This window comes from Bombus vosnesenskii, unplaced genomic scaffold (genome assembly GCF_011952255.1).
Source record: "Bombus vosnesenskii isolate JDL3184/JDL3185 unplaced genomic scaffold, Bvos_JDL3184-5_v1.1 scf7180000013355, whole genome shotgun sequence".
Taxonomy (NCBI): Eukaryota; Metazoa; Arthropoda; class Insecta; order Hymenoptera; family Apidae; genus Bombus; species Bombus vosnesenskii.
In genome coordinates this window covers 2,481,245-2,496,077 of record NW_022882990.1, presented here as the reverse complement: position 1 = coordinate 2,496,077, position 14,833 = coordinate 2,481,245, and the positions used below count along the sequence as shown (strand labels likewise).

At 34.1% G+C, this 14,833-nt stretch overlaps 2 protein-coding genes across 5 annotated transcripts in view; one reads left to right on the top strand and one right to left on the bottom strand.

Moving 5' to 3' along the window:
- LOC117237035 (serine-rich adhesin for platelets) overlaps window positions 1-1,386 on the bottom strand; it is a 217,157-nt gene extending 215,771 nt beyond the window's left edge. For both annotated transcript variants that reach the window (XM_033500620.1, XM_033500621.1), the window contains exon 1: window positions 501-1,386. In XM_033500620.1, coding sequence (XP_033356511.1) covers window positions 501-792 — 292 coding nt within the window. In that variant the 5' untranslated portion in view covers window positions 793-1,386. The remainder of the gene's footprint in view (window positions 1-500) is intronic.
- Window positions 1,387-5,605: 4,219 nt separating this feature from the next.
- The window catches only part of LOC117237031 (forkhead box protein O), a 292,486-nt gene continuing 283,258 nt past the window's right edge, over window positions 5,606-14,833 (top strand). For all 3 annotated transcript variants that reach the window (XR_004493931.1, XR_004493932.1, XM_033500616.1), the window contains exon 1: window positions 5,606-7,376. Coding sequence is in view for 1 of the 3 variants with exons in the window: in XM_033500616.1 (XP_033356507.1) it covers window positions 6,933-7,376 (444 nt within the window). In the remaining 2 variants the exon portion in view is untranslated. The remainder of the gene's footprint in view (window positions 7,377-14,833) is intronic.

Here is a 14,833-nt window from a genome sequence, read left to right as displayed (position 1 = left end):
TGCATGTACTCCCCAGAATAGTATCTACTTTCGATCTATATTCATCATGTTGCGATAACCGTTCAAATTGCATTTTGACGCATTATTAATATTGTGTGTGTGTATGTGTGTTTGTGCAGACGAATTATTTTTATCTTCTTAACATTTAAAATTGTGTAGCGAAGTCCGATAAATGTTCAGCTGTAATTTTTACCTATAACTAAACTTCCCGTCTCAACGTCGACGTTTCTGAAATAAAATTTCTCGCGTGTTCGTACATATTGCAAACCACGAGTGTAGTATATACTTTTCACATACGTATTTTCGATCCATCTTCGATCGCAAGTATTTCCACAAATTCCAAGAATCCCTCGACCAGATGCTTCTTACCAACTACGCTGGCATTCGTTGGTTTCTCATGTCGGACAACGAATCGCTTGTGCTTTCGATCACCGGTTGCATCGATAAGAGAGCGAGCGGAAATGCAGAAGCAAAGGTACGGAGGAGCAAGTGTTACTTACGGACTGGTACTTTCTTCGGGTCGACGATGGCGAGACGTTCTTCGACCTTGTCTAGCTTTTGGCGCAATTTGCTGCTCCTGTCGGCAACGGCGGTCAACTCGGCGGTTAGTTCGGCGAAGATGTCCTCGGCGGTGGTGAGAAGTGACGCGAGTTGCTTCAACGAGGTGGTCAACGCGCCATTCGCCACCGCCTCCAATTCGGCGCCCACCGGCCAACCCTGTGACGTCGATCCCGCCGGCACGTGTCCGCGACACAAAAAACGCGGTTCCACTCTTCGCAGCACGAACGGCATGATTTCTCAAATGAAATCAAGCAATACACATTCACACATAACACTTGAACCGAAAAGTGGAAACACTGCGCCGCGCCGTCTTGAACGCGAGACACCCGGTCTACCGTCACAAATTTGCGACGCTTATCGGACGATCATTCCCGCCAGTTATCCAGCCGAGCAAAGGATTTCTGGCGGTATTAAAAGACGAAACTCCCTTCAATGATTGTAGGAACTCCATTTTCTAAACTTTGAGGTTTAACGTGGCGATTATTTTCAACACACTGTACACTTTTATTATTAGAAAATATATAACACTGTTTTTCTCTTCACTTCCCAATTATCATTCGAATCTCCTTTCTCCCAGTCGCATTTTTTGGATGACTGATACAACTTTGTCGGTTACGCGAGTTTCTTTTAAACGATGATTCTTTTTCCAACGACGACGAGAATGCGCGATATCAGATATGAATTTTTAAATAAAGTTTCGATTAAAACTGTCATATTTGAGAATTAGAGAATTCTTATGAAAGAGAAACGAACGAAAGAAAGACGAACAACGCGTCCGCACGACGCGACGGCGGTATACAAAGTGCCGGCCGGCCTGTCGTCGTGTCGCCGACCCATTCTTCGGTTACACTCCCATTCATTTCGAACGCACCGAAGGCGCCTTTCCTCACACTCATGGCAGCCATCTTTAGTGACTTGAACGTAGCTGCAACCAGTACTTACCAGTACCTAACGTCGATAACGTTGTTTCAATTTTCTTATAATGCATGAGTGTTAACGAATGTTAACACAGACGAGTATATAAGATAAAGCTAACATCGCATACGAGATACAGGATATATGCTATCACCCAATGCTTCCTTTCGTGTCAGGTTCCAGAATTTTAAAGCTTTAGAGTCAGTAAAACTCCCGTACCATTATAATGTCATTTCCAACGTTACCGACTTACTGTAGAATAAGATTACAGCGTTTGTAGTGATTGCCAGTAAAACTAATTTTGAATATGGAATTTCAAATAGAATATTAGCACAGACACAGTACAAGATAGTCTGTGATTACACTTTTAGTCGGTAACTGTACCACCAATGAGATACGGAATCGACCTATCGACAAATGCATATTTTCGTCCTAAGGTTCGGAGACACTAGTGCCCTCTTACTATTCTAGTATCATTTCCAACGTTACCGATTTAGCGTGGAATACGATTATAGCGTTTAGAGTGATAGCAATTAATAACGAAATGTGAAATTACAAGTAGAGTATAGGAACAGACGAGGCACAGGATCGTACGTGATCGTGTATACCTCGTCGGTGATAGTACTTTGATTGCATTTATTAACAACTGATACAGTCGTTTACTTACTATTTTTAAGAATTTATTCCATATCTAATGTTAAATTTTATAATTTATTAACGAAATTGAAAAAATGTAGAACAAAATATAAACGACTCTTCTTTTGCAATTAATCATTATTTGATGAAAGAAAAATTTTATTTTGTTTCTTCTCGTTTCCACTATAATTTCTCTGTTCCTTTTAAAAATATCTTTCTAAACACATCTAAATATGTCCACTTATACTTCTCAAATTTTCAAATACTTCACAAGTGTATAAAACCTAATCTGGCGAACGATGTAGCACGAATTTAGTGAGAATAAATTATTCCATCAATATCTAATTTCTTACGTTTATAATGTAAACATGACACAAAAAATTCGAAAATTAATTTGTATATCGCGCAAAAGAGACCTTGCTGAACTTTGTACAACCATTTTTTCTGCCTAAAACATATGTTTTTTCATCGTATCATAATGTTTTTTTTTTGTAATGTTTACTTGATTTTACATGTTTAATATATAATAAATATTATTTTATACACATGATAATAATCTACACTACAAACTTTAATTAGTGTAAGTGTATAATACCTATTGATGCTTTATACTCATAAATTTAAGATTTATGAGTTATTCATTTTTTATATTGTACATATAATTGTACATATAATGAGGATATTTGAAATCAAATTTTAAAAATATATTAGATGTCGACGTCTTTTATTATTATGAATATTAATATCGTTCTAATTAGGTCAAAATGTAATTAAATGCATAATTTGATCAATCTTTTAATCGCGCAGACAAATTTATTCTAAAGCAAATTCATTGTTGCAACAAATTTTATCCCAAGCGTCTTGATTCAATTTAGTGTAAAGTAAGCTTTAGAACTGGGGTGAAGTAATTGATAGTATGAGCTTAACCTCACCTTTTTCGGGTAGATCTAATGGATAAGGGATAGCAACTTCCCTTCTTTCTTTAATTTTCTTCGCATGTGCGATTTCACACGATAAAATGTGGTACAACACGAAAGTTCAAAATGACCCAATTACGTTCCAACATTTCGCATTTCTTTCTTGATAAAATAGCATCAGCTATAAGACTGACAAATTTTCATTTCAGACCATTTTTGCAATTTAAATTTAGTTTTTATTATTTCGTTTCACAACTTATTCAAGATATCATAACGTAGTTAGTTTTAGCCAAATTCAGATTTATGAGAAAAAAAAAAAGGAACTACAGAAATTATATTAATTCAATAAATGAGGGAGTATTAATCCAATATTGATATTCAATGAATGAAGTTTTGGAATATTTTTCACTTGAACGAATATAGGAATTTTAACTATTTGTGGTATTTAATAAATATTGTTCAAATACAATTTATAACATGTATGTAATTATGTGTATATATTTCAGCGAGTTACAAAGAATTTCTGATAATGGGATGTGAAAATAACAAAATGTTTCGAATTTTCTGTACACAGATGAGCAATTTTTGGGACGATAAAATAGTTATTTAGAGCAGGAATTTGTAAATTTCAACACTGTGACATTTTAATGATTCGCCGAAGAAGAATTACTAGAATATAACACCTGATTATTTTGAAATAGGAGTTGTAGGATTTTTACTGATGTCAAAGTTCAGTTAAATATCAAAAGAGAGTAAATTTCATGCATCACATATCTAACAAAAAAGGCATTCCAATCAACAGTTCCCAATTTATGCATTTCGTTAACCTTTCTCGTTTCATGCATTCTGGGAATTATCGCGAGAGGTCAACGAAAGCTTCCGATAACTCTGTACTCCACTTTTGTTCCTCGTTATTGACATTAAAATCTGGGAAACCACGAAAGGTCGGACGTAGGATGTTAAAAGTTCGCAAACGGTACCTTGTGAAATTGAATTGAGTATTAAAGTCAGCGTATCAACGTGCAAAAAAGAGCACCAGATAGCTACCAATTACATAGATCTAGATTCGTCGAATTGTCGAAGATACGAATTTCAAATGGGTTTGATTAACTTCAGTTACTCGAATTTAAGCGCGTTCGATCGTATGAGAAATTCCAAAGGTTTCAGCTAGCTTAACGAGACAACGTATACAGAGTCTTAAAGGCTGACAGGCATTAAAATAGTCTTCCAAAGGAAAAAAGTTCTCAAGCCTAGAAATTACAAAAAAATCAATAAGAGCATTAAAGTTATTAATAGCTCATCCAAGACGGTGAAAATTATGGAGAAAAAAAAATAGAGAAGATGTTAAGAAAGAAGTAACGATATTTTTCGTAGAAAAATGCCAGGTTTGTAATTTTTACTCAGAAAGTGGTAAATATCGATATTATTTATAATCAAGCTGTGGATTTGTATGCAAATCTATATTTTTAAGAATATAATTAAAAAAATAGTTTTACCTACCGGGAATTATAGAAAGCATTATGCTTTGGATAAATTTCTTATAAGTGCATAAAAATTGGCGGTCTACCATTAAAGATAGTAATTGTTTGGTAATATTCAAAGTTTAATTACTTTTTATTCTTAATGAAAAAATTTAATTATTGGATAATTTTGGTTTTATTTGAGGTTTTTCTCAAAGACAGACAGCTCACTTGACAAATCAATCTTGACAATCATGCCACTGTTGCCACAATTTTCCTATCAGAAATATTTTGTTACAATGTTTAAATTACATTGTGAATGTAAGTACATACTATGTTATACATAGCGTTTATTGAATTTAGTTGTTCAGAATATTTATTCGGAAAATAGTTACAACAATACTTGCTAAGAAAATTTATGCAAAAAGAAATTGTGAACAACACAAATTCGATATTTATTACTATTAATATTTATTAATCTATGTTCAATGCATAAAGTGAATTTATTAAATCGAACTCGCCAATATAGATTATCAAGATTGTCTTATCTTTTTATCTCGGAACTAGAATAACATCCGAGAGGGATTTCATCATTATACCCAGTGAAATTATTCGAAAACTTGTAAAAGAGAAGAGAGAATTGAACGCTCATCAGTGTGGGGTAGGTGGCCGCGTGCGAATTCCCTCTCCTCGCCGCCGCGTCGCGCTACAACGTATGGAGTATGGAGAACAGTATCTGGCCCTGGGGGCATAACGTACCCCTTTCCCCGCCCACCTTGTCGATCTAGCTAGCCGACCACGCTGCCCTCACTGATTCCCTCCGCCACTGGTTTGTCTCTCTCCCTCTTCTCTTTATCCAGCTCATTCCGGATCATTGCCTCTTTCTCCCTCGCCCGTTCCGCTAACCTCTTTGTTACCTAGCTTGCTCACTTGCCACGTTTTTCTCCTTTCCTCCAATTCCGCTACTTCGCCCCCACCTTTCTGTTATCCCTCCCACGTCGCTGAACCACCCACCAGATAGCTCGTTCGCTATGCTCGTGATCTCCCTCCAGTTTTCTCTGTTGGGTATTAGAATGGTCGATCAGTCGGTCTCGCTCGCTTCTCAGTGATCCTTCTTTCTCCGATTCGTACCGTCGCTCGTCGTCTTATCCTCGTCTCTCTCAAATGCGCGGAGGCAGGCGCCACGAATTCACTTCTCGTAACTTCGGCTTCGTTCGGTCAGTTCCGGCTGCCGGTCAGAAGAATTCGTCAGTATTCGCCGCGCTGCATTGCCGGCAAGTTGTATAAAGGAGTAAGGTGATTTGATTTTCATAAGAATAAAAGTGCGCGTATCTAATACAGAGATACATACGTTTAGAACATATTTGGAACGTTTATGCCGTTCATGAGAATATTCGTCACATTCTCGATATAAACGAATGTTGTTAGAACAAGTTCGATCGTGCTCTCAAAATACGAGAGGTCGAACGTTAGTGTCTGACGCCTTTGAATCATTTCGATCTACTTGACTTCGAAGAAAAACGCACTAACTGTCCAAAGCGTCTATTCTGAAAAGGACCAAGAGAATAGGACAGTCGATTGGGACATCGATGAGAAGTAGGAAGGAAGGCACTCATTTTGGTACAGGGAGCATATCGATAATCGCTACTTCGATCATTGAAATTTTGCCGACACACTTCGAACAAGATCGTGCACGGAAACTGGCACGACACGAATACTTGTCCCTCAACGCAAAAAGTTTTTGCAACTCTGTGTACATAAAACCCGCCAGGCAACAAAGTCGAAGATTCTCTCCTCGCAGTGGGCCAAGTTCTTTATCAAAACATGGCCACGTGACCGACGGCGCGGCTTGTAAACAGTGAGTTTGACCACGTGGTCTGCCCCCTCTCTCGTAATCGCCTATCTCTCTCGTCCTGCTTCTCTTTCTCAGTTTCTTTCTCGCTTGCTCGCGACACGCAGAACAACGTACATCGTAGCGTATTCTCGGTCGGTCCGCTGCCAGCTGCGGGAGAGTTCGATTCGAGTGATCCGTGATACTCTGCTTTTCCTCGCAGTTAGTTTACTTTCATCTCGTTTTCTCCGAAAATAACAATATATCTTTCGATATTGTGCGTGCGATATCATTCATGTACTATTTATTCTATTTCTGGTCGCGCGCCGGTAAGGGAAATCGAGTGACAAATCGTGAATATAAGAACACAGGGCTTAATAAGATAAATAAATAAAAGTGACCTCCCCCTGGTTCTGGTTTCGATTTGTTATTAGCGACGTAGTGTTGTTAACCCGTAGAAGTGGCAGTGTTAGTGATATCGATAGTTTCGATCGCAGCGCGACCATCGACTGTTACGGCGACTTTTCGCGGATTCTTGGTAGGCAGCGCGATATTTGTGAACAGACTCGCGAGGTGCTCGGGATCAAAGTGGAGTACACAGAGGAAACGAACATGATGGACTCGGTGCCGGTTTCTGCGTCGGGGTCGAAGACCGGGTTGCAACCACAGCAGGGGGTACCATACGACCTTGAGAGCGGGTTTGAACCTCAGACGAGAGCACGGTCGCACACGTGGCCGCTGCCAAGACCGGAGGAATATATCGAGGGAAACGTGGTACCGAGCGTAGCGACTAGCAAAGAGGGCGTCGAAGGCGTCGAAAGTGGCACACCGCCTCAGCATGGCTCTCTCGGCCAAGGTGCTGGCCTGCTTCCGGTCAAGAAGAATTCGTCCCGACGAAACGCCTGGGGAAATCACAGTTATGCCGATCTTATTACTCAAGCCATTACCAGCGCCCCCGACGAACGGTTGACGCTCTCACAGATCTACGAATGGATGATGCAGAATATACCATACTTCAGGGAAAAGGGAGAAAGCAACAGCAGCGCTGGCTGGAAGGTTAGTTTTAGTTTCTTCCTTGTGCATCTATTGTATTTAGATTGCGGATGTTTATACCTTTGTGGAAAATTGAAATGACTAGAAAATAAAAATTTCATTTGTATTAAATATCATCAGGACTCTCTTCTATAGTAATTTACAAACAAATAATGCGAGTGAATTGACAAGTTACATATTGTAGGTTATAAACTCTTATACAGTTTTACAATTTTACTCCATATTGAATAATCAAATGATCTATACTTGGTAAAATCTGCTTTAAAAATTTCATATGCTTTATTACCAATTTTCTTATTTTTGTAAAAGATTATTTATTAATATTAATAGCTTGCACCTCGTAAGCTGTAATGTTACTAATAATATGAGTTCAATCGTGCAAAAAGGTATAGGTATCGCAATACTTATGGTAGCGTATTTTGAAGTGCGTGTTTTAATGTATTTGACACTACTAAAATCCATCGCAGAAAGTTACTATCTATACCTTTCCGCCGTTTTCGCGTTCCCGCCTAGATCTTACGTAATAGCCATGCGCGTTGTTGCGATGCTTGCGATGCTCTTAGTACCAAACAACTCTACTTTTAAACTGATTAATTGAACATTTTCAACGTTTCGCGGCGTGAAAGTTATCACGTTTTGTCATCGACATAATTATTCAAAATTGATACTCGCAAACGGAGGGTGTGTCTCGTACCATTTGTCAGCATTATGTTTCATTTGCTCATGCAAATCTAGCCAGAATTGAATATTTATTGGCGAATATATTAAATTATATACGTTATATATTTCAACCACGTGGAAAAGATATATGTTCATCGTTGTTAATTTTCTGACTTCAATGTGACTGGCTGACTAAAGAAAAGTATTTAAATATGAAATAATTGAAGAAGAAAATGATCTAATAGATTTGAAAATATAAACATCTTGAAATATATCAAAAATAAGTTTTTCATATTTTCTTCAACATTAATACATGTGTATTTTAACGTTATAAAAATAGAATTGATCAAAAATATTCGAAGGAACGCAACATGATTAATTCTAGAATTCTATAAAAAGATAGTTTTGATGTGGAATTAGTAGATAACATATTCACATTGAATTTTAAAATTGGTCTTCTATAAAAGATGGAAAATCCAAGTTTTCGCCTGGGGCCTGCGTGTCGAATATTTTTATTACAGCGACTAGTATTTATATGACACATAATAAGGAGAAAAAATATTTGTTTATTGAGGGATTAAAAGTTATAAAACTTACAAAATTAATATTAATTAATATTAAAGACATTAATTTAGAAGTTATTAAATAAAAATTACTTTAAAATGAATTGACTAAACATGTGAAAGTTTCATCTCTCTTGTGCTCTTTTCTTTTTCCATGCACAAATCTGCCAGATTTTAAGTAATACAAATTCTGGTATAATAGATACAGACAAGTTCTGAATTAAAATCGATTAAAAATTTTTAAGAATCAGCGAAATATCATACGTAAGGCTTCAAAACATGATTGATAGCAAGAAATGAACTGTTCTATCTCACATAAGTGATCGATATAAGATTTCCTGTAAACAATTAGAAGCAACTATTTTCATGGTCAGTCAGTTAATGAGCTTTCGCTTCTTAGTAAACAATGTTGGTTTACATGGCTATGCTCGCGACTGGTTGCAGCGATTCAATTGAGATTCGACAACTCGTATTCTCTCGTCACCACTAAAACATACGAGTAACAGAGATAGAAAAGAGAGAAAAAGAGGAAGGAAGAGAAAAGCGCCAGCGAGGTGTTTTAGATTTCTTGGCATGAGTATACATTCAAAGGTCAAAAAATATCTAGGAAAATTATTATGGATAAATAGTACTGCAATGATTTTGTTTCTCATGGCCATAGCTACAGATCCATAGCTACGGATAATGGTATGAAAAGTACAAGGGATGAATATGATAAATGATATGAGTCACATTTTTGTTTATTTCACATAAGAGAGTAATTTAAAAATAATAAAAGAATTTTACTTGCACATTTAAAATAAAACAATAATTTTAAAATATTAGACACACTTCTAAAATTAAATTGCATTGAATTTCTATATTTTCTGTAGTCTTGATCATTCCAAAAATATCGATTACAATACTATCCTTAATTTTTTACAAAATCTTCTAATTTGTCAACTACTTAAAATTTTGTTGTTTCTTTTTTATTGGATATATCTATTATTTTCTTTTTTAACCATGTTGTATTCAGTGCTTTCTTTTGGATATCGGATACCATTAAAATCAGGAAAGTACAAAAGTGGACTTATCACTTTTATCTAGTGTGATTTATAATGTTACGACCCACACGAATAGATTTTTAGAGGTCAATATGCAGTAATAAATCTGGCATATGAAGATTATTTGAAAAAATATGATAAATCGACTTTTTTATTTTCTAATTTCTTTACTACTTGATGGTTAAGAGGCAAAGCTTTAATACATATTTACCAAACCAACGGTGTAATTAATGTTGTGAATATCAATCTTTTTGAAATGTCCAACAGGATTCAAAATCAAATGTTCAAGGTTCAAAAAACCTTCCTTGTAGTTTCCATATGTAATTATTAAACTTTGCAGAACTAGTTTGTATTGTAATTATTTAATGTTTGAATTATAAGTTATATTAAGATGGTTTTCTTCAATTAATAGAAATACCAATGGTGTTAATATAAGCAATGGCATTTAAGTAATAGATATATGTACATAACATACATATGACATAATGTACATAACATTTATTACATAAATATATGTAATAGTATGTTACACTATACAATTTTATTCTATACAGTAACTTTAGTAGAATTCAATATCTATACAAAATATTTATGCGTAATTCTTTTGTCCTAAATAAATTACAGTTTATAATATTAATTTAACCTTCCATAAAATGTTTAGTAAATTATATATTATACATATTATAATTTCTAATCAACAAATACTATAAGAAGGTAGTTAGTGTTGTTTCTAATTATTATATTAATTCGTTATTAATTTGTATATTTTAATAAAATTTAAAAGCTGCTCATATAAATCGATTAAAGTGTCTAAATAGGTATTTATGAACGATAGTGTTCGTACAATACAACGAATAGAATATTTTTGCGGCATGTAGAAAGGTAACGGTAGAGTAGGGGAACACGTTCTTGCGTTGTACTTTTATCTGTGTGAATTTCATACGCACTCATTCATACGGCTTCTTCTGATTTTAGTTGTTTATTTTCTCGATCGAATCTCTGGCATAAAAAGATTTTTACGTGTGACTGTTCTTCACGTGGAAAACGGTTTCTGGCCTTCTGAAATCGGAAGAATTTCACGCAGTCGCTTTCTCGCTTGAAGAATCGAAATTCCCGTTCGAATTCAGCCAGGGAATAATGAATGTAAAAATCGCAGGCGAAATCTTGATAGAAGTTGGCTGCTCGTACGGTCTTTCGTGTATATTAGTGTAGCCGCGGTCTGATTTCTAACGATGCGTGTGCAACATCTCCGTTCATCGGAATTTAAAAAAAGCATGTTATCGATTTACCGCGGTTTAACAGTTGGCGAAGTTAACTTTTCCCGCGGTGGTACTTTTCCCTCAAAGCGGACCACTTTTGCGAGTTCTGAAATCGAGAAAAATAAAACGGCTCCCGGTAAACAGCAACGCTTCGTCGGTTATATCGTCGCGATTTCAGGAATAGAGATATAAAACCTATACTTTTCTTTCTCTCTCAATAGATACAATTTCAAGTCAATAAATATTGGAGTTGCCTCCTTATTGTTAAACGAGAATATTTGATATTATTTATCTGATATTAGATTGATAAACATCAATCGTGCTTGCGTTACGCATTGATATCTATATTTCGTTGAATATTAGAATCAGGTAGTATTATTTCAGTGAACTAAGTTAAGATTCAACACTTTGAAGCTCAATCTTAAACTTTGCATAGAATAATAAAACTTATTGTGCATTATTTGTTAGTGCTGATATATTGTCAATCAGTAGCAGTTCTACAATTCTTATTCTTTTGGAACTTATTGTAATTTGATAAGATAACTGAAGAATCTTCGGTATGTTATTTAAGTTTATGTTTCTGTATTAATGAAGTAAACATATTTAAAAAAGAGAGGGAGTCATAATTAGCCTTCAATATAACAATGAAAGAATGAAAAATATTGTATGCTCTAAATGCAACAAGAAACAGTATGAAAAATGAGGATATAACTCGAAGAGCCCTACGCGTGATACGGTTATTTCAGTCAAGGAGAAGGTATTATATAAAAACTAACACAATTACATCCATAAATAAAACAATATGCACACTACACGCGCTACTGAATTATGATTATTACAACTGAGAATATTAACATCAGTTGAGCAAACTTTCCTTTTGATGAGTAGAAATTATATCCTCCTAGAAATTTATGATCATCGAACTATTAATGTAAGTATACGACCTATTTCACAATTTATTATGCTACTAATAACGAAGTTAAATACTCTGTTTCCAAATGTAGATCACTTAAAACTTGTTTTTAATAGAATTTGGAAAATTACAGGGTAAATTATATAGTTTGTCTCAAATATCCTTCCGATCTAAGTAATTTCAGTTTACTTTAATATTCCGTAAAATATAGGTATCGATGAATAATATATAACATTTATATCGTATTTATTAAAAGAATATGGTAAATAAGCTTGGAACGCATTTGAAATACCGCGCTGCGGTTTTCACATAAACAGCGATTTACGAAAGAATTTGATCATTATAAACCACAGAAAACTTTAACTTATATACGTATTATATAAATCATTTAAAATTTTACTAGCGCTGCAGTGAAATACAACTGTCATAATTATATAGATCAAATTCAAAATCAACTTAAAAATGTTTAATATTATATATAGAAATTACAAGATGTTTATTACAAAATATATATTTAATAAACAATTAATGTACTTACAGCATGAATATAATTGTTACAGATGGTCTCATTGAATATCGAGGCTTATTGACGTAATGGATAATTGTTTAAATTTTCTCTATGATCTCTGAGAAATATATATATATTTGCTAAATACTCCATTTACTAAATATTTTGTAGTTTTTATATACATTTCAAATTTCCAGTATTAATGAACTTTCAAAATATTCCATATAACGCACATAATATATTTATAAAAAGTAGTCTATATAATTGAGAAGTTTGCACCAATAGGAAGGCAGCTCCAATGTTTAAATGATTGCTGCAAATATTCAAGTGATTAGTTAAAGTGATTTGATTTTCACTGACTTTGAGCTGATTTTTCTGGTTTACTTAAATTATTGGAGAGTAGAGCTGCCTTTTTATTGTAGTACTTGTTTCATTTGACTTATTTTAATATTTTCCTTTTTTTCGAATTGTAAGTGTACTTTAAACAGATATGATGTGATTAATACAATTTTAAACAACGCACAGGTTTATGGTAAACACTATGGAAATTGATAAAGTTTATGAATGAAAGGAAAAACATAATATAAAATTAATGAATGTTTGATGAGTTATGAAGATTTTTTCTTTGATTTTAAAACGTGTCAACTTTTTTTATAAGCGTGTGCATAGGTTTATTCAATTGATCGATTAAATAAAAATTCTCAAGGCAGAGACTGCAATGAACGATGCAAACTGTACGTAGAATATTTGAAATGATTTAAAATTAAATCAAGAAATAAATATTTTAAAATATATCAATATTTATAGGAATGTTATCTTACCGTTAATTACTTAAGAGAATTTCCAAGAATAAGGTTTGTAACGAATAGTGTTATAAAATCGATACAAAAAAGTAAAGTTAATTAGAAGTTAATTAGAATTAGAATTAATTGAAAATAGAATGAAGAGAAGCTTGTATATTCACGTTTCCTTAGATACTTTAATTAATTATATACAAAAAATTACTGTATAGTTTCCACATAACTGAAGATGTAAAATTGTTCCTTACTATAATTCATTGTTTGAATAAAATTCATAAAAACGCAAATTACTATCAACAAGAAAAATTATTCGCATCGTCTATCAAAAAGTTGTAATAAAGACATGAAAAAATAAATGGTGAGAATTTTGCGGCAATCAACAATAAGTTTTCAAAAAATTTATTAACGTGATTCGTTAGAGTAGGATACGTCACAGATATAACTGTCAATATGGTGGACGTTTTCTCAAGTGAACTGTGAAGCGAGACAAAGGGTGGTTCGCAAACACGTCTGCTCTCGAGGTTCGAAAAGTAGCGATATATGTAAGAGGCCGGTTGCGAAAAGTCCATTTAATGTAGCTGCAAAGTTCACTGCAAGGCGCGAAACAGTGTGCAATCACGTGATGTCTGTGTATAAATATCTGTATCTCCGGCGTGGTGTTTCTACTCGCGGCTGGTCGCGTGTATAAGTAAGAATATAAATAAACGAGGATAGATCGGTATTATCTGCGACGTGCATAACTATTGTGTACGGCGGCTGTAATTCTGAGATTGAGTCCTAACGTTTCAACAATTACTGTATCACCGCATCATTTACTTTATTTTGAATGGAAGCAAACTTTACATACTTTCGATCCTTATAGAGAATATCGCAAAAAATCCAAATACTGCTATTTATTGATTTACTGCCAAATTAATATGTTTACTTAAAATCATGAAATAATGTTTTGAATCGTGTACAAAGTACAATTCTGTTTTCTACCGATCTTTTGACAGATAGAGTGATTAAAAGATTTGTTTACTAGGATAGCAGAGATGATATTGTACCTGTATGATCTGTAGTCATAGTGATAGTTTAATGAAAATATTTTTAATGAAAGGTACCTTAAAACACCTTCAACATGTAGAAAATTAAAAATAAAGTTTTCGTAGCCGTAAAGTATGTAGGATAAAAAAGAAGTTAATAAACACGCAAAACTTCCGCAAATTAGAAGAATAATAAAGAAGCGCTGTTGCATTAATTCTAGTAGGTATTTTAACTGCGTATGCATATAGTTATGCGAAGATTGTGCGTCATTTTCCATGCATTCTTAACTATCTCAGTTATCATTAACTTTGAGAATTCGGAAATAGGATTTTGTGTATACATATATTTTTGAAACTATACTCTTCAAGATAATGGAGGACGAAAAAAAATCGTGTCAAAAATCTATAGTACAATACCAATTAATTATTCACATGTATATACATGATGGATTTAGATCTTGCATTCAAGTCTATTCACCATTTTACAAATAACGATCAATTTCTCTAAAATGTTCTCTTTATTAACTCATTTCTCATTGCGTAATGTCATATCTTATTACATTCGGTCAATCTTGTCGAAAATCGTGGTGATTTCGTTACTCAGACTTCTACAGTCGGATTGAAAATTTTGATTGAAAATTCAACCTTGGAGCTCGAAAGCAGTCAAGGATATCCAGAAAGAATGCCGG